We start from the raw sequence: 23,754 nt of genomic DNA, 5'->3' as shown, positions 1-23,754 counted from the left end.
GTTAACTAGACTTAATGTGATCATTTTGCAATATATACAAATGTAAAATCATTGTGTTATACAGCTGAAACTAATATAATGTTGTATTACAATAATACCTCAATTTTAAAAACGTAAATAAAATCAGGCAGAAAATTGTAGCACTAGATGTGGGTGTATGAGGCTATACTGCACAGTAAACTGACATGCTTGGCAGGTGTTTTAGTTGTGTCTTGGTGAGCATTTTTTAATTCCTGCATACCATGCTTCATCTGAGGGCAATTTTTGCCATTTATCCAGTCTTTCTTACAGATGAAAAACACCCATAAGCAGTTATAAAATTTGCTTTATGCTCATGATGTTTCCTAACTTCTCAATCATGTTGGAAAAAAGACTGAAACAATACTGATTGGCTTGGTATACAAAGATTTCCTGTCCCTACTTCTACAGATATTGAGAAGTGTGTGCAGTTATGCCCTCATTCATTCACCCAGAAACTTATAGATGGATACTGAGGTTATTTCTTTTGTTTATTTGTTTTGTTTTTTTTTTTGGCAGAGTTCTCTCTTCTATTTTATTTTTTTTAAGATTTATTTATTTATTTATTTATTTATTTATTTATGAAAGAGAGAGAGAGCAAGTGAGCACACAGAGGGAGAGGGGGAGGGAAAGGGAGAATCAGGCTCATCACTGAGCAGGGAGCCCAACTCAGGGCTCAGTTCCAGGACCCTGGGGTCATGACCCAAGCTGAAGGCAGATGCTTAACCAATTGAGCCACCCAGCACCCTGCAAAGGAATTTTAATTAGATAATATGCTTTAAAGTTTTTAAAAGTTGTATGTCACATTCCACCTTAGTTACTATTACAGTGAAAAAGCATGACTCAAAAGAGGCAAAAAGGAAACTAAAAAATTGAAGAGACCCTGATAATTTGGTGTCACTTTAGTTGTTTCTTTTTTACAATGACTCATTTTTATGTGTATATAATAAGAAAAAATCATCTTTCAGTATCATTTGGGAGAGTACCACTGACATTGCAATCTATGTTCCATTCTATTTAGATTTTACAAATTATTGAATGTTCTTCCTTAGTCCTTTTGCTGTTATGAAAAAGTTTGTTTTGCTAAGAACTTGAGATCCATCTCACACAGTCACAGCAGAGAACATCATGTGCCCTGTGCATCAGGTATTGACTAAGGAGGCAGGCACTCCCCCACGAATAGATTCACCATCACATTCTAACCCTCCTCTAAAATTGCAGAGCTTTGTTCATTTCAGGACACATTTAAGCAAGTTTTCTTGATCTTCTATGCTCACCTTATTATGGAGAAGAAACCTTCATATCCTGGATATACTTCACATGATTACTATTTCACATTTTGGCCAGATGTGTCCTGTCTGAGGTTGGGTTTTGCGCAAGCAGAAGCTGGCACAGGATTCAATGACATGTGATTTACAGAGAAGGAATTATCAGGAAAAATGGAAGGCTGGAGAATGAAGCAAGGAAAGGAGCCACACAAGGGATGTGATCTCATCTGGAATCTATGCCAGCCTGATCTCACATAGAGATCTAGAGTGTAAATGGTACCACAGGTGGTCCTGGTTTGAGACATAGGAACACTCCTTTTGTACTCCAGGTCAACCAGTATTTAAATACTCCCCAGCTAAATTGCTTCTATGTTTACTTTTTCTAAGATATTGGACTTACCTACCTACAACTGCAAAATCCATATATGAGACATTTTACTTTGTGGTATTTCTGAACATTAATTTCTTCTTCTGTTGAGGAGTCCGGATTGCAGAGTATGAGCATTCAAGAAATCACTCTATCAGTGCATTAAAATGCTGACATTTTTACCAAAAAATTAGAGTTCTATATTGAAATGTCAACAGTCTGCCTCATTTGGATATTTAATGTTTCTAAAACAAAATACATTCAAAAGTGAGATCCCAATGCTTCCAAGCTCTTTTATCTCCACCACTACCACCCCTTCCCATCTGTTAAGAACAAATATATCCTTCCAGTTGGGACACAACCCTTGAGTCATACTTGACTAAACTTGACATAAGAAGTCTGGTGGAAGAGAAGTCACATTCTGATCTGAGGACATGGAGTCGTGTAACCACAATCATGTGCAGCTTCTCAGTAATAAAGATGCTAGATAATGAGAACACAGGGTACCTTCTCAAAGTGAATTTTTTTCCCAAAGATTTTAGCTATTTATTCATAGAGACAGAGAGAGAGAGAGAGAGAGAGAGAGAGAGAGAGAGAGAGAGGCAGAGGGAGAAGCAGGCTCCATGCAGGGAGCCTGATGCGGGACTCGACCCCGGATCTCCAGGATCACACCCCAGGCTGCAGGCGGCGACAAACCGCTGCGCCACCGGGGCTGCCCTCAAAGTGAATTTTTATGTAATAAATGTTAATGCGTAGCATGAGGTAATTAGTAACATCGTGCATAATTTTGCTAGTGATTAAAACTGGTAGGGAGTAAATTTACTTTTCACAAATGGTTTTCAGAGATCATTTCAATTCCCCAGACAGATGCTATCATTGCAGTTACAGCAGAGGGAGATCAAGAAAACCCATTTATGTGGGGGTTCAGATGGTCACTTTCTACACATTCTCTGCCCATGACCACTACAGTCACCATCACAACAGAAAATGAAATTTGGCAAATACTTCTCCTTTTCAAATACATTTCAGATTTCACACTACTGAAAGAAATAGGATATGTCTTGGAATGTGCAGTAAGAAATACCCCATTATGAGAAGGTCCTGCTCGCTGGGTTGAATAGGAATACAATCTGTGAGTATGCAGACAGGGGAAAAAAATGTTTTCTGAGGGAAAAGGAGCCAGCACCTTGGCCACGCGATTTAAGGCTGTCTGATCATTCTGCCCTCTCCCCCTCGACCTACACCCCGTGTTTTCGCTATAATCCCACAGAATTAGCTCTCAAATTCAGTCTCCCTGGAACTAAAGAGCAGCAGGACAGCGCTTATGAGGTCTAATCTCTGAGTGGTGGGCTCATTTTCTGAGCGCTATCGCAGTATGCCATGTCCCTTTGGGAACCTAAACTTTGGGCACACACGAAACAACACGTCCCGGAAGCCGAGAAGCAGGGCCCCAGAAGTGGGGCGAGGGCGGATTAAGCAGTGAAGCAGCCTTGCCCCGCCCTCGGAGCCCAATTATGTCATTTCCCAAAGGCCCCTTTGTGGGCCCCACAGGTTCCTTGCGCTGATTCCCGGAAGGGCGCCCCTTGAGGCCACAGGAGGAGCTGTGGGAACCATACTGCCCTGCAGGCTCTGCGGCAAGAGGCGGTAGCGCTGGGCCAATCACAGCACAGGGCTGGGATCTGGCCTTACGCGAGACTTCATGGCGCTGTCCTCGTGGAGGTTGTATTGGGTGCTCCTGGGTCAGGTCTCGAGGTCGCAGCTATAGGACCGTCGGCAAGCTTGAGAAAAAGTGTCCCCTTCGTGCCGACGCAGGGCTGAGGGTGGGTGGTGCAGGTCAGCGGAGCCCTTGAGACCTTACCCAGCCTCCTGCGGCCCCCGGTCCACGCACGAGGGGTGGGGGGTCCCGCGGAGGCTGCAGAGGCACAGATGGACCCGGCACAGGTAAGTGGGGGACCCCCCAGCACCTCTGTATGGAGGATAGTGTTGCCCTGGGTCTCATCACTTTTCCTGGCTGTGCCGCCTTGATATGGAGGCGTTCCCACCTCATTGCCATGTGGAGGAATGATCTAGGGGCCTGCACCAGGGGTGCACATGCAGGGAGTTGAGGCCGACCTGGTGTGCGGGTGGGAACAGACAGCACCGGGAAGGGAGGCGAGTCTGGAATGGCAGGCTGCAGAACGGGCCTCTTTGAGGTCAGTGGGAGCCATGGAGGATTTGGAGGACAGGAGTGTCTTAATAGGCTTCCTCTAGCAGCAGGGTGAGAGGAGGCAGGGATAGCAGCCCCCACATCGCACCCGGAATTCTGTTCCCCAGGTCACCTTCAGCCACCCTCCCAGCTGAAGCGTGTGTTACGGGTGTGCAAAACAACATCCAGCACCTACTGTCTAGGTTCAGCTGCAGGCTCTACCCACCTCTCCCCGCACAGCCATGGGAGAGTTGGCTTTCTTGGCTGCAAAATGGGCTAACCGCAGTATCTTCCTTCTGGGTCCTGGTGGCAGGTGTGGGAGGCAGTGTGAAAGGTAGCACAGCACATACAGGGAATATCCAGTAAATGCTGCTCATAGACATTCATTTCTGTGATCTCTGGGGTCCAAGGAGGCCTGTGCCCTGGTCTTGTCCTTGTGGCAGTGTGAGTGAGAGAGACACGGGGCTTCTCAGGATCCCCCATCCCTTCACAGTCTGAATGAGCTGAGTTTCAGGAATGAGCTCATTTAACTGTAGACTTCAGGAGCCATTCTGGCCATGCCCTTCCCAGGGCTGTGACCTTGAGTAAGTTTCCTCAGTCCCTTTGTCTTCCATCTTTTGAGGGTCAGGGGTAATATTGACATTTTGTCCCTGTGGCTTGAGGGGATCAGAGAGGGCACGTGTGTGATGTGTGTCCTCCAACGTCCAACACTGCCCAGATAGTATCACTGTGGACAGTGTTTTCCAGGAGCAGATCCCCTTGTCCTGTGATGATCTTAGGGACTTATCTCAGGGGAATCCTGCTCAGGCTGTATCCAGCGGAGGACTAGGGGGAAGAGAGAGCCTAGGGGCAGACTCACAGTGCCAGCAGTATTTTTGGAATTACTGCTTCTCTGCTGGGATGAAAAGGGTTCTCAGACATTGGGAGCCACAAAGGTCACTGGATTCATCTTTGTAGTTGCCATCTGTTTATGGCAAGTAAGCTGGCTTGCTACCTATGGTGGCAAAATTATTTTTCTGTTTAAGATACTTTTATGTGAAAAGTAGATGCATTAGAGATTCAGTGGTAGCAGTATGCAGTACTGTGGTGTGCGTTTAGATGTAAACACACAACAGACCCCAGGTTCTTCTCCAGCATGTGACTCTGTTTACTCCCATCAGAGCCCCCATCACTGTTAGGAGTTGTCACGTCCATCTGTTGTTCCTGTGGCTCCCCTCCCTTCATTCCAGCCATTCCAGTAGCCTGTCTTCAGCAAGGCCATCCCTGGCTTTCTTTCTCAAATGGCCCCATCTCTCTAATCTTGTCACTTTTTTCTTGGCCTCAGAATTCTTAAGGCCATCTACATTGTCTTGTTTAGTTATTTAGGTCCTTGTTGGGAATCTTTCTCCAGCAGGGACTGTAATTTCCTGTTTGCTGCTCTGTCCCCAGGCCTATAATGGGGGCAACGCTGTAACAGGACCTTGATAGGTGGGAGAATGAGACTCCCCTCAGTGGGCTCTCATTACACTACGATCAAACCCCCACCATGGCCTGCTACACCTGTACCTGCTCTGTGTCTACCCATGTGTCTTCCCTTCCTTTCTTCCCCATCTCAGAGCCCTGCAGCTTTGCCATCCTCCACTTGCTAAAATCTTGCTCACTTCCCAGCCTTTGCCCATGCAGTTCCCTTTGCCTAGGACAGTCTCCAGAACCCGGCAGGCATCCCTGTGTGTTCCTCTGGCCTCTGCTCAAATGCCACTTCTTTGTCTTTCTAGTTTTAGCTAAAATACCCCCTGAACCCACAGGCTTGGGATCTAGCATTTTTGTGCAGAGTTGAGTGCCAGGGTACTTGAGGAGCAAAGAGGAAAAATAATCATAACAAAACAATGATAATAGCTGGATTTCACCAGGCCCTTGATTTGCTCTGAGGGACAGTTACTATGTTTCATTCAGTTCCCATCTCCTCAGAGTTAGGTTCTGTCATCCCTGCTTACAGAAGAGGAACTGGAGGCTTAGAGACATACAGTTACCTATCCAGGGTCACACAGCTCTTTAGTAGTTGAAACTCACATATTGCCCATTGGCTTCCAGAGCCTGTATTCCCAACCACAGTGGGCTGGGGAAGCCTGATGGTGACACCTATTTTAAACTTTGTGAGGTGGGCAGGGCTTTCTCCTCTAGGTAAGCTTGGGAACAAGGAGGGCAAGAGGAGCCAACCCAGGATAGGGAACCTTGTCACAGAGGCTGTGAGTACAGAGTTGTTTAAGGAGTCACAAGAGGACCTTGTGATTGCCACACACCCCCAACCGCCAGCTGAGATGTGTCTTGGGAAGGGGAGCACAGGTGGTCATTTGCTGGATGTTCACCTTGCCCTCACCCAGGACACACATCACAGCCAGTCAGAGGCTGCTGCCTGTGTTCTTATGGCCACTGTGGCATTGTTCTCATGCACTTGGGTTCCCTGGTTCTTACGGTATCCATGAGTCAGGGATGCATGCTTCAGGACTCAGGAAGGGGAAGTTGACGGATAGTTCGCTGTGGAATCTCCTGAGGGGTCTGAGAAGGCTGGGGGACCTAAGAAGGCTGGGGGACCCACATGGGCATGGGGAGCTGGCCCAGGCACTGCCACTCCCAGGATGAGTGGCACCCCCTTCAGTGGCTGTTTCATGAGGTGGGTGAGGATGGCTCCAATCCTCTGCCCGTGTCCATGGAAGTATGGCCAAGATGGCAGAAGTAGATTAACAGCAACAGTTGTTAGAAGTGCTTCACCTGCAATAATGGAGCAGTGTGGGGGTTACAATAGACCCAGGCCAGAAGGACCTAGGTTCAAATCCCACCTCTGCTGTGTAGACTAGGAACTCGCAGGGTGACTCACTAGAGCTCCCTGAGTCTCAGCTTGCTGACTGTGATGTGGAGCTGATGAGGCATTTATGCTCATGGCTATGGTAGGATCAATATAAATAACAAAACGTACAGAGCACCATCATAAGCCAGAGACTCTAATGTTGGCTTTCTAAATGTTTTTTCTTGAATTCTCAAATAACCTGATAAAGTGAGAAGATCATTATTTTATTGACGGGAGCTCAAGGCTCAGAGAAATAAAGTGGCTTCCCTAAGGTACACAGCAAGCAAGTGTTGGTTCAAGAGGTTGAATTCAAACGTGGGCATCTTTTCCAGAGCTGTGGACATTTATTCCCTTTACCACAGCATGTGAAGCTCACAGCCCCCAGTGGGCACACTGGAAGGACCAGGGATGCTCAGCTTTAGCTGCTGCTGTTCTGTTAGAATTATCATCACGATCATTTCCCTGTTCCTGGCATCCCAGACCACTTGCCATCTGCTCCCATGGTCCTCACAGGAATGCGGTTGTCTGTGTCCTTCTCTGTTGTGTGCACCATGGAGGGCTTCTCGGTCAGCCATGTCTGCCTCCCCCTTAGGGCCAGCTCATAGCTTGGCCCTCAGGAGGCCTCGGTGGAGGCCTCGGTGATTCAGGCCTGGGTCTCTCTGTGCCTTTACCAGAGACTGAGTTACAGGCTCTGATCCCACCCAATAGCCTTGAAGCACATAATATGACTGTGTTTGACTTTCCAGGCACCGGTGACCTTCAAGGATGTGCTTGTGACTTTCACCCAGGAGGAGTGGGAATTATTAGACCTGCCCCAGAGGACACTGTACTGGAAGGTGATGACAGAGACCCGCAGGCTTCTTGTCTCATTGGGTAAGTCTTCTCCTTGCCTCCATGTGGGGACATGGCAGCCTCCTTCTTGGTTTCTTCCTCTCATTTGAGATATGGCTGATGGAGAAGGCCTTCAGAGCAGACTGCCATCCTTCCCACAGTCCTTCCTGCCATTTTCTGGGCTTACCTCCTCCAGCCTGCTCTCCCTTTGTCTCCACCAAGAATCACCAAGATGATTGTTCTTCCCTTTTTGATTTCTCAGATTTTTTTTTTGTATATTCCTGATACTCATCTTTTACCTATTTTGTGTGCTACAGTTGTATTCTATTAGCTTTTTAGAAATTTTCTTTAAGCATCTTTTGATTAAAAGAAATTCATATTTTATTTAGTCAGGTTAGTTTATCTTTTGTTTTATGATTACTGCTTTTCATATCTTGCTAGGAAATCTTTCTTTACACCAGGATGAAATTATATTCATTTTCTGTTGCTTACTAATCTGGAATTAACTTGTGTATGATGTGCGGTAAAAATGCAGTAACTTTTTCCTGCATGTGGGAAACCAGTTTTTTTAGCTCCATTTATCATATAGTCCCTTCTTTTCCCATTAATCTGCTATGCCACCTCTGTTCTCTGTGATAGCTGTATGTGTTCAAGAGTCTGTGTCTGAGCACTGTTCTATCCTGTTGCCAGTTTTCCTTATATCTGTGCCAATATCACACTGTCTTGATGCCTGTACTTTCATCCTAACCCTAATCCTGGGAGGGCAAGCCCTATCTCCTTATGATTCTTTTTTCCAGTGATATTCTTGGCCCTTGCCTATAAATTCTAGAATCAGCTTGTTGAGTTTTGTGGAAAATCATGTTTTCTGGTGTGATGATAAACTTATATGTGGATTTGAGGAGAGTTAACAACTTTGTTGCTAATTTCTCCCATTTGTACAGCTTTTCTTTAATATCTTGACATAAATATTTCAGATTTCTCTACTAGCTTTTGTCTATGTTTTAATCACCTAGCTGTTCCTCACACACAGTAGATTTAATATGTGCCCCCCCCCAGTCCTGCTCACTCTCAGCCATGTAGACACTGTCCTGGGAGCAGAAATGGCTATACTTACTCTTACTCTTCCAAACTCTGGAGTCTACACCCTGTCTGCATCTCCACCCACATCTCTGCCATCCCTTCTCTCATGCCTTGAAGTTCCCTCGGCATCCAAGATCTCTCTAGAATCTGTACCTTTGTATACTTTGCCTCCTTTGACTGCAGTGCCCTCTCAATTCCTGTATTTGGTAACTCTTGCTTCCTTGGGACTCATATCTCAAGACACCTCCCAGCTGTCTTTTTCTTTCAGTTGAGCTGGGTTAGATGCCCCATCCTGTGTCCCCTGTGACATCCTTTCTCAGAACAAACACAGCACATAGTGCAATAATTTCTCTCTGCTCTGGATAGGGAGGACAGGGTTTCATTCTGGCCTCTACCCTAAATTCTCCCCAAAGTTGTCCCTTTAAAGATGTCAAGAATCCAAGAACCAGCAAAAACAAAAAAACACCTGAGTTTCAGAGATGTGAAAATCCAGCAGGTGTCAGGGGCCTTGTTTCCATCTTCCTTTTTCCACTGGCTTGGTAATTTTGCTCCTTCTTTGTTGGTATTGCTAATGGGCCTCTTTTGTCTATTGGATTCCCTTCAGATGACAAAGCAAAAGTCAATACCACAGAGCCTTCTGCTTCTCAACCAGCCTTGTTTGAGAGATGCTCACCCCACACGTTACTGACTGAGGAAGACTCCAGTGTTTCCACATTGGGAGAAGCCAGGGAACAAGAAGGACCATCAGAAAAACAGGGAGGGCACGTAAGGACAGGGACAGACCCCTACAAGGAATCCCTCCCTAGAAAGGATAACCCTGAATGTGATGATTTGGGAACAAGTAAAAATCTTCCCACAAAGGATTTACGGGAGCAAGACTCTCCAGGAGATGCTCTCCATGAGTGTGAACCACATAGATCAAGAAGAGACCCCTTGATTCATGGAGGGAAGAACCCCTACAAATGCAAGGAATGTGGGAAAGAGTTTATCAAGAATCACTTCCTCCTTCAACATCAGTGGATTCACACTAGAATAAAATCCTATAAAGGCAAAAAGTGTGGGAAGGTCTTTCTCAGGAAGGCAGATCTCACTGGACACTACAGCATTCACATTAAGAAGAAGCTCTATGAGTGCATTGAGTGTGAGAAGGCCTTCAGCCGTAGGTCACACCTCACAGAACACCACCGGATTCACACTGGGGAGAAACCCTATGAGTGCAACGAATGCAGGAAGGCCTTCAGCCGCAGGTCACACCTCACGGAGCACCAGCGGATTCACAGTGGAGAGAAGCCTTATGTGTGCAATGAATGTGGAAGGGGCTTTGCCCGCCACTCAGATTTTATTCGGCATAATAGAACCCACACTGGAGAAAAACCCTTTGAGTGCAAAGAGTGTGGGAAGGCCTTTTGTAACAGTTTCTCTGTAACTCGACACATGAGGTCTCATTCTGGGGAGAAGCTCTATGAGTGCAGTGAGTGTGGAAAGACCTACAGCTACAGCTCAACCCTCAATACTCATCAAAAGATTCACAGTGGAGTAAAATCCTACAAATGTAAGAGATGTGGGAAGGCCTTTCACCAGAAGGCAGCCCTCAGTCAGCATCAGAGAACTCATACTGAGTAACTACGGTGGCAAATTGTTCGACTGGAGGGAAAATGTTACTTGGCATCTGAGAGTTCATACCCAAGGCTTTCCTGCATACTGTGTCCTCCTTCATGTGCACAGTTTGTACTGTGGCTATGGCATTACCTTCACCTGTGGCTGAGCCCTGGCACTGCAGAGACTGAAAGCCAGTCTCCCAAAACAGAACTTGATTCTCTGCAGAGGGACCTTCTTTCCATACCCGTAAGTGCTTTACTATCACATGGCCTGCAAAGAGACCTGGGCCTCAGTGTATCCCAAAGCAGAAGTGATGCGCTTTGCAGTGGATGAAGGGCCCTCTTCCCTCATGGTCCCTGTCTCCCGTCTAACTTCCTGTGTTTGTAGGAGCCTGCTGTGCTCTTGCTGGTGTGAAGGGCAGGGGTCACAAGAACCCCATCCTTTATGCCCATTACCGTGCATGTGCCTTGTGTCATGGATATGTGGGTGACTGAGACATGGGCCTTGCTCTTTAGAGGGGAGAAACGTGGTAGCACAGAGGTGTGGTATAGTAGCTCTGTTACTATGATAATAATGTGCCTATGACCCTGTGTATCAGGGTCAAAACTTAGGTGTGGAGGACAAATGTGCACTGGGAAGAGTGGTCCAGCGGCTAAGGGCTTGGACCCTGGGGACACTTGGTATTCCAGCACTTCTGAGCTGTGCCCATCACCTCTGGGTGACCTTGGTCATGTCATTTCTCCACAGGCCTCTCTTGTAAAAGTGGGAAAATAAATTTAAACTGTAAAGCACGGGCAGAGGAACAGACAGTACACAGAGGGTGATACCATGCAGATCCATGAGGTATTGAGGAGCCCCAGCCACATTTTAAAATGAAGAAGAACATTTCTGGCAAAGGGAACAGCATGTTCTAAGACCTTGAGGCAGGCAAGAGTTGGGCTTATTAGAGGAAACAGCTGAAGGTCAGTGTGTCTGGAGGAAATGAATAGTGAGCAGTGAGATGGACAGAATAGGCCCAGATGCACAGGGCTTTGTGGATTTTATTCTGACTGTTCGGAGGCTGAGAAAGTGGTTGAGCAGGGCAGTGGCATGATCTTGTCTCTAAATTTCTCCTTGTTTGCTGAGTGGAGGGTGAATTAAAGAGGGAGTAATTTATGTGGGAAAAAGAGATGAGGCCACTGTGTGGTCCAGGAGGGCATTGTCATTGGACTGCCCCATGATAGTGGTATGGGAATTGGTGGGGAGATGACTTGGGACATGTTAGGCAGAGCCACAGGACATGTGCATAATTGGGATGATGGGTGAGCCCCAGGAAATGATTTCCCTCATCAGTCCTCAGAAGAGAGCCTTTTGCATCCATGGGAATGTGCCATGGCCTGCCCTGTGTTCCAGGTTTTCAATCAGCACCTAGTGTGTTGAGTGAGCAAGTGGAGCTGAAGGCTCCCTTTCTTGAACAGAAAAAAGGCAGAACTCCCTCCCCCCTCAGTGGTTACATGGGTAGTCAATCTGCCATAGCTTTATTTCTCTGATGCTGAGGGGCCCTGGCCCTTGCCCCTGCTCCTGTCCAGATTGAATTTGGGCAGGAAGCCATGAAGGGCAGTGATGAGCCCTACATCCCTGTGAGCACTGTTCTCACCTGTGCTGCTTACTAGTGGCCGCAACAGGCCAGTTTAGGGACTTTTTGGGGTTCTTAGTTTCCTCCTCTGTAAACTGAGTGATCTAATATCCTGTGTGAGTTGCAGATTCATTATCTATGAAACAGGAATGTTGACTGATGCACCTCACAAGGCGTTTATGCAGGTCAAAGGGTAGTGTTGTACCTGGTATCAGCTTTGTGGATATTCTTAAATGTTAGCTGTTGTTAAACTTGTTTTCACTAATATGTTATATTTTCATGCCATCCTATTCCTTTCTTATTAGGAGATGTGCTGATGGGATTTGTTTGTAAAAATATACTGAAAGTCCTGATGACATCTTAGCTGATTTTTGGCCTTAAGAAGCTTGATCATAGATTCTGGTGACCCCTCAGCATAAGGTCTTGGGTCCTCAGCAACCGAAGCCAGGACATTCTTGCCCCCTGGTTTCTTTCCCTCTTGGAGATAGAGTGGCTGAGGATGCCAGAAAATGTTGGTTTGCTTTGAATGGAAATTCAAAAGCTGCCCCTGAAATTTATTGATGAAGATTAAGTATCTTATGAAGGGAGGTTTTAACCATCAAAAGGTACTGACTGCTAATTTAATTTATTTCCTACTTACCTAATGTAATATTATATATATTTGGGTATCAATATATCCTCTAATTTTGTGGCTTTCTTTGCCTCACTTGTTCTTTTTCTGGTCCTTTAAGAAATAACAACTGTGGCTGCTGCTTGCCGGCTCACGGACCTGTTGGCTGGCGGTACCGGGCGTGGCACGGGGCGCCTGCTGGGATGGCATGATCTAGCAAAAAGATGGCTACCATTGGTTACTTTATTTTTCTTTCTGTGGCAAGACTGTTATGGAGCCTGGATATTTCAGGATATCCAGTATGAAATTGACTGCAGAAGAAAGAACCTAACAGGCCAGTAACAATGGAAGAAATCGAGAAAGTTATCAAAAAGCTACAATTCCCCAAAACACCAGACCCAGGTGGTGTTACAAGTTAAAAATACCTTCATGAAGAAGAAAGATCTTAAGCAACATGGTGGATTCAGAAGCTCATGAAAAGAGACCGCCCATCCTAACATCTTCAAAACAAGATGTCACCTCATATTGCAAATGTTGGTGAAATGAAGCATTACTTGTGTAGCTGCTGTGCAGCTTTCAACAATGTAGCAATCACATTTCCCATTCAGAAGGTGCTCTTTAGGTAGCAGCTGTATGGAATCAAAACCCGGGATGCAGTGCTTCAGTTGAGGAGGGATGGCTTTCGCAACTTGTACCGCGGAATCCTTCCCCCACTGATGCAGAAGACAACTACACTGGCACTTATGTTAGGTCTGTACGAGGGCTTATGTTGCCTTCTCTGGAAGCATATCAGTACCCCTGAGTTTGCAACCTGTAGTGTGGTGGCAGTACTTGCAGGCACAACAGAAGCGATTTTCACTCCATTGGAAAGATTTCAGACATTGCTTCAAGACCATAAGCATCATGACAAATTTACAAACACTTACCAGGCTTTCAAGGCACTCAAATGCCAGGGAATTAGAGAGTATTATCGAGGCTTGGTACCTGTTCTTTTCCGTAATGGATTCAGCAATGTCCTTTTCTTTGGCCTTCGAGGTCCCATTAAGGAGCATCTGCCTACCGCCAAAACTCACAGCGCCCATATCGTCAGTAATTTTATCTGTGGAGGTCTGTCAGGTGCCATGTTGGGAATCTTGTTTTTGCTAGTTAATGTTGTGAAAACTCACATGCAGTCTCAGATTGGTGGGGAATTTCAGTCTTTTCCCAAGGTTTTCCAGAAAATCTGGCTAGAGCCGGACAGGAAGCTGACAAATCTTTTCAGAGGTGCTCATCTGCATTACCATTGATCCCTCATCTCTTGGGGCATAATCGATGCAACTTATGAGTTCTTGTTAAAGATTATATGAAAGAAACTATCAGTTAAGTGCCATTTATTAACTGAATAGACCTAAGAAGAATGTGGTTTGGCATTGTTCCTAATTGGCCAAATATAAGTTGGTGTCATTAGTTCAGGGCACAGTGAATTATAGGCAAAGCTGTTTTCTTGAAGCACCAACAAATTCAGAATAAAAGGTTCTAATAGGAAAAAAAACTGTTACTGTTAAAAAAAATCCAGATTTTTAAAAAATTCTAGTTTAAAAAGCTTATTCTGTTTATTGTTTAAGCTAAAATCTACAAACACTTAAAACAGCAGACTTATGGGGGATCCCTGGGTGGCTCAGCAGTTTAGTGTCTGCCTTTGGCCCAGGGCGTGGTCCTGGAGTCCTGGGATTGAGTCCCACTGCAGGCTTCCTGCATAGAGCCTGCTTCTCCCTCTGCCTGTGTCTCTGCCTCTCTCTCTCTCTGTCTTTCATGAATAAATAAAATTTTAAAAATATTTTTAAAAAGATTTAAAATGTTTTTCTTTCTTTCCAGGCAATATAAGGGATTTAGAAGATGAACTAGTATGCTCTATCTCAGTATATATTTTGAGATTATGTATGTTAATTTCATCAGTCTGACTTCACAAGGAAATGTTACTCATGTTTAATATAAATAATGAGCAGATGTATCAATAGACATATGCATTCCCCTCTTTGGTCCTCATTCCTTTTATCATTGTACATGTTTCATCTGGGATTACTTTTTTTTTAAGAATTATTTATTTATTTATGATAGACATATATAGAGAGAGGCAAAGACACAGGAAGAGGGAGAAGCAGGCTCCATGCCGGGAGCCCGATGCTGGACTTGATCCCGGGACTCCAGGATCGCGCCCTGGGCCAAAGGCAGGTGCAAAACCTCTGAGCCACCCAGGGATCCCCCTTATTTTATGGTTTTAATTATATATTTTTTTCCTCAGAGGTTGAGGAGGCTTGTCTAGGGCCACAAGGAGAAGTCTATTACAGCTTTCCCGGGATGGGTCTTCACTCAAGATGGCCACAGAAACCTGGGCACGGTCGTATATTTGGAGCTGGAGAGAGCATTATTTCCCAAGGTCCCTTGCAGCGCTGTTTGGCCAAGATGGCGGAGAATGAGAAAGGCCCATCCTAGCCTGGCCACGTGCAGGACAGAAGCTACATTACCCAGCAGGCTGTGCATAGGCGGCCGGCGCTCATCCAATAACCACCCAGGAGTGAGGTGTTTCCTGCAGAAGTGGGGGCGGGGCTTCCAATGATGTCATAAAGGCTGTGGTGGGCCTGGGCAAGTTGGGTGAAGAAGGAGGAAGAAAGGAGAGTAGGCACGCTTCTACGCTTTTGTGTGAGACATCACCCTAGCCTAACCCACACCCCTCCCGTACTAGTCCTCCTTCCTCAGGTGCCTGGAGGCAGGACCCTGGGCCTTGAGTGAATTTTACAGGACAGCAGCTGAAGCTGGGAGTGCGGGTCAGCCGAGGTCAGCCGAGCCCACCTGTGGCTGGGCAAGATGGGAAGTGGACTAAGCTCGAGGGGCCTGCAGGGGTCCCCTGGGCGGGTGTGGGCAGCAGGGGAATGGAAACCAGCCGCTGGGCCCCTCGCCCTGCTGGTCTCAGGGCTCCGATAGGATACTGTGACTTAGGGCTTCTGGCTCTCCCCTCCTCCCGCCTCTGATATTGGGCTCCTGGAGTTGCTGTTGGCTCAGGGCCCTTAAGGGAGACCAGGAATTGTAGGGCACACTTCCCGTTTCTGGAACCCAGTAGGATGAAGGAGGATTTTTCCAGTCACAAGAACGAGCATGAATATATGCTTGGAAGTGGTACTGAACTGGGGATATTCGAGAATGCAGGTCCATGCAGTGTCTTTTAATGGTTTTTTTTTTTTAATTTTTTAAAAAATTTATTTATGATAGTCACAGAGAGAGAGAGAGAGGCAGAGACACAGGCGGAGGGAGAAGCAGGCTCCATGCCCCGGGAGCCTGATGTGGGATTCGATCCCGGGTCTCCAGGATCGCGCCCTGGGCCAAAGGCAGGCGCCAAACCACTGCGCCACCCAGGGATCCCTCTTTTAATGGTTCTATACAAATTTTAGAATTGTAATTCTGTGGAAAATGCCTTTTTTTTTTTTCAAAAAAAAATTTATTCAAGAGAGACACAGAAAGAGAGGCAGAGACACAGGCAGAGGGAGAAGCAGGCTCCCTGCAAAGACCCCGATGCAGGCCTCTATACCAGGACCCTGGGTCAGGGCCTGACCTGAAGACAGTCCCTCAACCACTGACCCACCCAGGAGTCCCTGAAAAATGTCTTTGAAATGTTGATAAGGATTGTGTTGAATCTGTAGATTGCCTTGGGTAATATGGGCAGTTTAACAATGTTATTTCGTCTAATCTATTGGCACAGAACATCTTTCTGTGTGTCTTTTTCAATTTTTTTTTTTCTCAAAGTCTTCTATAATATTCAGCATACAGGTCTTTCACTTCCTTGGTTAAGTTTGTTCCTTGGTCTTAAATTATTTTTGATGCAGTTGTAAATGGGATTGCTTTCTTAATTTCTGTTTCTATTTTGTTAGTGTATGAACAGACATATTTTTATATATTGATTTTTTACTTTACAGAACCCTAACTGAATTTGCTTATTTTAACAGTTATTTTAGTGGAGTCTTAAGGATTTTTTAATATATAAAATCATGTGTGCAAACAGTGACAGTTTTATTTCTTCCTTTGCAATGTGGATGCCTTTTACTTCTTTTTCCTGTATTACTGCTCTGGCTAGAAGTTCCAATGCTATGTTTTGTTTTGTTTTGTTTTGTTTTGTTTTGTTTTTTTAAGATTTTTATTTATTCATGAAAGACACACAGAGAGAGACAGAGACACAAGGAGAGGGAGAAGCAGGCTCCATGCATGGAGCCCAATGCGGAACTCGATCCCAGGACCCCAGGATCACGCCCCAGGCTGAAGGCAGGCACCAAACTGCTGAGCCACCCAGGGATCCCCTCCAATGCTATGTTGAATAAAAGCGAGAGTGGGCATCCTTCTTCCTAATATTAATGGAAAACCTTTCAGGGTGCCTGGGTGGCTCAGTCAGTTGAACATCTGACTCTTGATTTTGGCTCAAGTTATGATCTCAGGGTTGTGAGATCAAGCCCCAAGTCAGGCTCTGCGCTCAGCATGGTGTCTGCTTTAGATCCTCTATGCCTGCCCCCCTCCCTCCCCACATGCTCTAAAGAACTCTTTAAAAAAATAAAGGAAAAGCTTTCACCTTTTCAGTGTTGAGTATGATAGCAATAGGCTTGTTATATATGGTCTTTATTATGTTGAGATATATTCCACCTATACCGACTTTGTTGAGAGTTTTTATCATAAATAGATGTTGAATTTTGTCAAGTGCTGTTTTATGTCTATTGAGATAATTGTATGACTTTTATCCTTCATTTTACCAATGTGTATCACATCGGTTGATTTGCTGGTGTTCAATCATCCTTACATCCCTGGAATATGTATTGTATTCTCCAACTTTTTGACTTCTGTTTGGTATTTTCTTATATTTTCTCTTTGTTAGAGTTCTCATTGAATTCATCCATTCTTTTCCCAAGTTCAGTAAGCATTTTATGACCACTAAGACCTCTTTATCAATTGAATTACTTTTCTCTGTTTCATTGTTTTTTCCAGGGCTTTATCTTGTTCTTCATTTAGGACATATTCCTTTAGTTTTTCATTTTGCTTGACTTTGTTTCTTTTTTTGTTTCTATGTATTAGGCATAGTAGTAGCTCTTTCTCCCAGTCTTGAAGAACTTTACCACTTAGCCTTCCCTTTGCTCTTGATTATCTCTCAAACATTTGTCATTGTCTAAATAGCCTGATTTATTCTATGCCAGGGCCCATGAGTCTTCGAGAGGGAGGGATAGTCTATACCTAGTTTCAGCCTAACTGGAGGCTACATCCTAAGGCAGCAGTTTTTATGGTACGCAAGTACATACAGTCCCACTGGATCACAATCATAAGCCCTGCTGGCCTTATGATCATGTGATCTACAGGTGTCCCTTTCATGACAGTTGCAAAAGCTGGGGCTCCAGACAAGTGCCTAAGCTCCCTTCTGGGAGGTAACTGGCTCACTGTAGGAAGAGCACAAAGATGCTGTCCCCTGGCCTATGTTCCCTAGAAGCATTTCCATAGCCTCCAGATGTGTGGTAAACCTGAAGCCTGCACTTCTAGGATAAGAAATAGGTTTTTTTCCACAGGAAGATGGGGTGTGTTTCAGTCTCCTGTCTGTGCAGTGTCCTATGGGTGGTAGCCTGCCACTTTATCTGATCCTGTCAGGCTTTGTGAGAGCCAGAAATGCTGTTTCCCTGGCAACAAGAGCCAGGTGCTCAAGGGTGCCCCTTCTGTGGGCTGTGCTTGCAGCATTCACACACCTTGCTTTGGTGGGGCCTTAAAAGTGGGGCAGGGGAGAGGTTCACACACTGGTGCTAGCAGGTTACAGGAGAGTATAAAGTTGGTGCCCACCATTGCTGGTACTAGTAAATAGAATGCAAAAATGGTGCCCACCAGCATCTCCATCCCAAGAGAGAGTTCTAGCATGCTACTGCCCATCCAGCAAATGCTTTTAAGATTAACAAAGGAATCTCCTTTACCTGTAGTCTTAAAATTTTTCAAATCTGCTGCTTTTAGGGGACCTGGGTGGCTTAGTTGGTTAAGCCTTTGTCTCAAGTCATGATCCCAGGGTCCTGAGGTTGACCCCCATGATGGGTTCCCTGCTTAGCGGGGAGCTTGCTTCTCCATCTCCCTCTGCTCCCCACTCATGCTTGCTCTGTTTCTCTAGTGCTCTCTCTCAAATAAACACACTGCTGCTTTTGTATCAGATCCTGGGGTGAATGATTCTTCATGCCAGCCTTCTAAGACCAGAATCTCCATTCCCTATAGCCCTACAATGGACATAAGCTCTACTGGTTTTCAAAGCCAAATGTTTGGGGGTTTCATCCCTCTGGTGTAGATTCCAGGAGTTGGAGTGCATGACATGGGGCACAAAATCCTTACATCTCGGAGAAGCCAGTGTTTATGAGATTCTCCCGATTATGTATTACCATGCCAAGGGTAGGGTTTTGGGCAAGACTGTGTCCTCTGCCTCTTCTGCCTGTCAGTGTGTCTCTTGTATTCTTTGTTGTGGAGGAGCTATTCAGCTAGTTTTCAGAGGGAATTGTTCCATATGTAGTTGGAGATGTGTGATGTCCATGGGAGGAGAGGAGTTTAGGATCTTCCTATGCTGCCATCTTGAACTGCTTCTTTCTTATCTAGCCTCTTAAAAGGAGTAGAAAGATTTGATCCTCCTTTCTGACAGGATGTATTATTGTATTATTTATTCTTTACATCTCTAGAACTCACCAGTGAAACTAGTTAGGCCTTTTTTAAAATTTTTTTAATTCATTTATGATAGAGAGAGAGAGAGAGAGAGAGGCAGAGACACAGGCAGAGGGAGAAGCAGGCTCCATGCACCGGGAGCCCGACGTGGGATTCGATCCCACGTCTCCAGGATTGCGCCCTGGGCCAAAGGCAGGCGCCAAACCGCTGCACCACCCAGGGATCCCTGGTTAGGCCTTTAATGTCTCAGTAATGTTTGATAATTTCTTATACCTCTTGAACATATTTTTTAAAATTTATTTCTAAATATCTCATATTTTGATGCTATTGTAAAGGGATTTTTTCAACTTCCAAACATTCATAGCTGGTATATAGAAACCAGCTATAGTATACAGGCATACCTCATTCTATTGCACTTAAGAAATTGCATTTTTCACAAAATTAAAGGTTTGTGGCAACTCTGCCTTTGAGCAAGTCTGTCAGTGCCATCTTTCCAATGGCATTTGCTCATTTCATATCTGTGTCACATTTGCTACCTATATTTCTAAATTTATTTTTAAAAAAGATTTTTAATTTATTTATTCATGAGACACAGAGAGGCAGAAACATAGGCAAGGGAGAAGCAGGCTCCCTGCAGACCCCAATGTGGGACTCAATCCCCAGACTGGAATCACACCCTGACCCAAAGGTACACACTCAACCACTGAGCCACTGAGGTGTCCTTAAAATTTATTATATCTGTTATGGTGATCTGTGATAAGTGATTATGACTTGCTGAAAGCTAAGATGATGGTTAGCATTTTTTAGCAATAAAATACTTCTTAATGAAGGTGTGTACATTTCTTTTAGACAATGCTATATAGCATACTTAATAGACTATGGTATAAACATAACTTTTATATGATTGGGAAACCAAAGAATTCATTTGACTTGCTGAAGTGAATCCACAGGATCTCCAAAATGTGCTTGAATTTTCCTTTTTATCCTGGGACCTTGCTAAACTCAGTCATTAGACATAGTAGCTTTTTAGTGGATAATTTGGAATTTTCAACATAATCATGTCATATATGAATAGACAGTTTTGGTTCTACATTTACAATCTTTAGACCTTTTTTTTTTGTAAGTCACTAACACCGACTTACAGTACAATATTGAGTAAAAGTGCTAAGCACAGATATAGTCCCATTACTGCCAATAGTGGGGAGGAAAGCACACAGGCTTTTGCCATCAAATACGTAAGCTTTTGGTTTTTCATAGGTACCCTCCAGCAGGTTGAGGTTCTTAATTTGTTAAGAAATTTTATCATAGACTGGTTTTGAGTCTGTGAAATGCTTTCACAATGTCTTTGATGATTTTTATTTTCCTGGTAGTTGAGACTCCATTATAAACTCCATTATTAAGTAAACCTGGATACATGATAAACCATGCTAGGTTATGACTTATTGGGGCTTATACATGTATATACAAATATGGCAAGATTCAATTTGCTAAAATTTTGTTAAGATTTCTTGATTGCTTTTTTAAAGTTTTTATTGAACTTCAGTTAGTTAACATACAGAGTTATGTTAGTTTTAGGTATTCAAATAGTGATTCAACAGGGACGCCTGGGTGGCTCAGTGGTTGGGCCCCTGCCTTCAGCTCAGGTCACGATCCTGGGATCCGGGATTGAGTCCCACATGGGGTTCCCTGCAGGGAGCCTGCTTCTCCCTCTGCCTGTGTCTCTGCCTCTCTCAGTCTGTGTCTCTCATGAATAAATAAATCTTAAAAAAAAAAAATAGTGATTCAACAATTCCATACATCACCCAGTGCTCATTTTGACCAGTACATTCCTTAATCCCCATCACCAGTTTCCCCTATCCCCTCACCTACCTCCCCTCTGGTAACCATTAGTTTATTCTTTATAGTTAAGAGCTAATTCTTGGTTTGTCTTTTTCCTTTTGCTTGTTTCCTAAATTCCTCAAAATGAGAGGTGCCTGCCTGGATGGCTCAGTTGGTTATGCAACAGCCTTCAACTCAGGTCATGATCTCAGGGTTCTGTGATCAAGCCCTGAGTTAGGCTCCCTATTCAGCAGGAAGTCTGCTTCTCCATCTCCCCCCTGCTTCTGCTGTCTCCCTCTCTTGCATTCTAACAAATAATCTTAAAAAAAAAATTCCTCATGAGTGAAATTATGTGGTATTTGTCTTTTTTCTAACTGATTTATTTGCCTAGCTCCACCTGTGTTGTTGCAAATGGCAAGATTTCATTCTTTTTGATGGCTGAATAATATTCCATCATATATATCCATTTGCCAATCCATGGACAGTTGGGCTACTTCCATATCTTGGCTATTTTAAACAATGCTGCTATAAACATTGGGGTACATGTATCCCTTTGAATTAATACTTTTGTATTATTTGGGTAAATATTCAGTAATATGTTTGCGTATTATTTTTTGCAATATACTATTGCAAGGTAGTTCTATTTTTTTTTAGGGTAGTTCTATTTTTAACTTTTTGAGAAGCCTCCATACTATTTTCCACAGTGGCTCCACCCACAGTTTGTATTCCCACCAAAGGTGCATGAGGGCTCCTTTTCCTCCTCATCCTCTCCACCACCTGTTGTTTCTTGTACTATTTTAGCCATTCTGACAGATTTGAGGTGATACCTTATTGTAGTTTTGATTTGCTTTTCCCTAATGATAAACATCTTTTCATGTCTCTGTTGGCAATTTGTATGTCTTCTTTACAGAAATGTCTTCTGCCCATCTTTTAATTGGATTGTTTTCTGGGTGTTGGATTTTATGTTTTTTATATATATTGGATACTACCCATTTATTAGCTGTGTCATTTGCAAATATCCTCTCCCATTCTGTAGGTTGCCTTTTACTTTTGTTGATTGTTTCTCTCTGCAGAAGCTTTTTATTTTTATGTAGTCTCAATTGTTTGTTTTTAAAATTTTCCTTGCCTCAGGGGACCTATTTAGTAAGAGTTACTTTCTCTTTATTCTTTGCATATTACTTTTTTTTTTTTTAAGATTTATTTGAGAGAGGGAGAGCACGTGAGAGTTGGGGGAGGGACAGAGGGTGAAAGAATCCTCAAGCAGATTCCCTGCTGTGCAAGAGCCTGACGTGGGGCTCTATCCCAGGACCCTGAGATCATGATCGGGAGCTGAAATCAAGAACTGGCTACCCAAATGACCAAGCCACCTAGACATCCCTAACAAATTAGCTTTAAAAAAAATTTTTTTTTAAAGTAGGGTCATGGGAGCCCATGGGGTCCATGGGAGCTTGAACTCACTATCCTGAGATCAAGACCTGAGGTGAGATCAAGAGTTGGGACGCTCAACTGACAGAGCCACCCAGGTGCCCCACTTATTACTGGTTTTTTATTTGTAGTTACCATTAAGTTTATGTATAACATCTTCTGCATATAGCAATCTATATTAAGTTGATGGTCATTTAAGTCTGAACCCATTCTTTACTCCTTGTCCCTTCCCCCTCCCCATTTTAGGTATATGTTGTCATATTTACTACTTTTGCTTCCTACCTTCATACCGTCACTTTTGGTCTTTCCTTTCCACTGAGAGTCCCCTTTAATATTTCCTGCAGAACTGGCTTACTGGTCATGAACTCCTTTGTTTTTTGTCTGGGAAACTCTCTCCTTCTATTCTGAATGATAGTCCTGCTGAAGAGAGTATTCTTGGCTGCAGATTTTTCCCATTCAGCACTTTGAATATATCATACCACTGCCTTCTAGCTTGGAAAGTTTCTGCTGAATAATTCCCAGATAGCCTATGGAGTTAATCTTGCATGTAACTGTCTTCTTTTGTCTTGCCACTTTTAAAGTTTTTTTATCACTATATTTTGCCATTTTAATTACAATATGCCTTGGTATAGATCTGCTTTTGTTGATTTTGTTGAGGCTTCTGTGTTCCTCCTGGATGTAGATATGCTTCTATCATCAGATTAGGGCATTTTCCAGCTATCATCTCTTCAAATAAATTTTTTCTTCTCCTCTTCTTCCTTTTGTTTCCCTCCTCCTCCTATAATGCAAATGTTAGTATGTATGATGGAGTTACTGAGTTCCCTAAGTCTATTTTTGTTTTGCTTAATTCTTTTTTTCCCCTCTTTTGTTTACCTTAATTACTTTCCATTACTCTTCTAGGTCATTAATTCATTCTTCTGCTTTTTCCAGCCTGCTATTCATGGCATCAGATATGTGTCTAATCTCGTTTATTGCACTGTTCATCTCTGATTGGTTTTTAGCTCTGTGTTAAGGGTCTCACTGATGTTGTCCACTCTTTTCTGATGTTCAATGAGTATTCCTTATGATTGTTGCTTTAAATACTCCATCAGACATGTCGCTAGTATCTGCTCATTTAGATCTCCAGCTGAGGCCTTGTCATGTTCTTTCATTTGGGACAAGTTTGTCTTCTCCTTTTGTCTAGGTCTCTGTGCCTCTGTGTATTAGTAAAGTCAGCTATGTCTCCTGTTTTTGAAGGTTTAATGAGGAAGAGGTCCAGTAGTGCTCTGCTGTGTAGTGTCCCTTTTTTCCCAGGGCCTGACACTTTTGCAGTTGTCTCTAATGTGTGCTGTGTGTGCTCTGCTCTTTTGTCTTGGATGGTTTTTCCTTCAAGGCCACTCATCTGCAGAGGCTTTTTGCCTGTTGTGGGCAGCATTTGGTCCCTGTCC

General features: G+C 44.1%; 1 protein-coding gene and 1 pseudogene across 1 annotated transcript; both read left to right on the top strand.

Annotated features, from left to right (window-relative positions):
* Window positions 1-3,200: 3,200 nt before the first annotated feature.
* LOC112911927 (uncharacterized) lies at window positions 3,201-14,225 on the top strand. The gene is made up of 3 exons (XM_072767784.1): window positions 3,201-3,594; window positions 7,409-7,535; window positions 9,178-14,225. Exons 1-3 carry the CDS (start codon window positions 3,580-3,582, stop codon window positions 10,194-10,196), a joined length of 1,161 nt encoding a protein of 386 aa, XP_072623885.1. The 5' UTR covers window positions 3,201-3,579; the 3' UTR covers window positions 10,197-14,225.
* Window positions 12,852-13,743, top strand: LOC112911921 (mitochondrial nicotinamide adenine dinucleotide transporter SLC25A51-like; annotated as a pseudogene).
* Window positions 14,226-23,754: the final 9,529 nt, after the last annotated feature.

Source organism: Vulpes vulpes, chromosome 1 (assembly GCF_048418805.1).
Source record: "Vulpes vulpes isolate BD-2025 chromosome 1, VulVul3, whole genome shotgun sequence".
Lineage (NCBI taxonomy): Eukaryota > Metazoa > Chordata > Mammalia > Carnivora > Canidae > Vulpes > Vulpes vulpes.
This window is presented reverse-complemented; position numbering and strand designations above follow the sequence as displayed.

Bases quoted from the DNA above. Each gene is read 5' to 3' on its own strand.
- LOC112911927 (XM_072767784.1), top strand. The intron at 7,536-9,177 runs GTAAGTCTTCTC...GATTCCCTTCAG, and splicing joins CAGGCTTCTTGTCTCATTGG to ATGACAAAGCAAAAGTCAAT.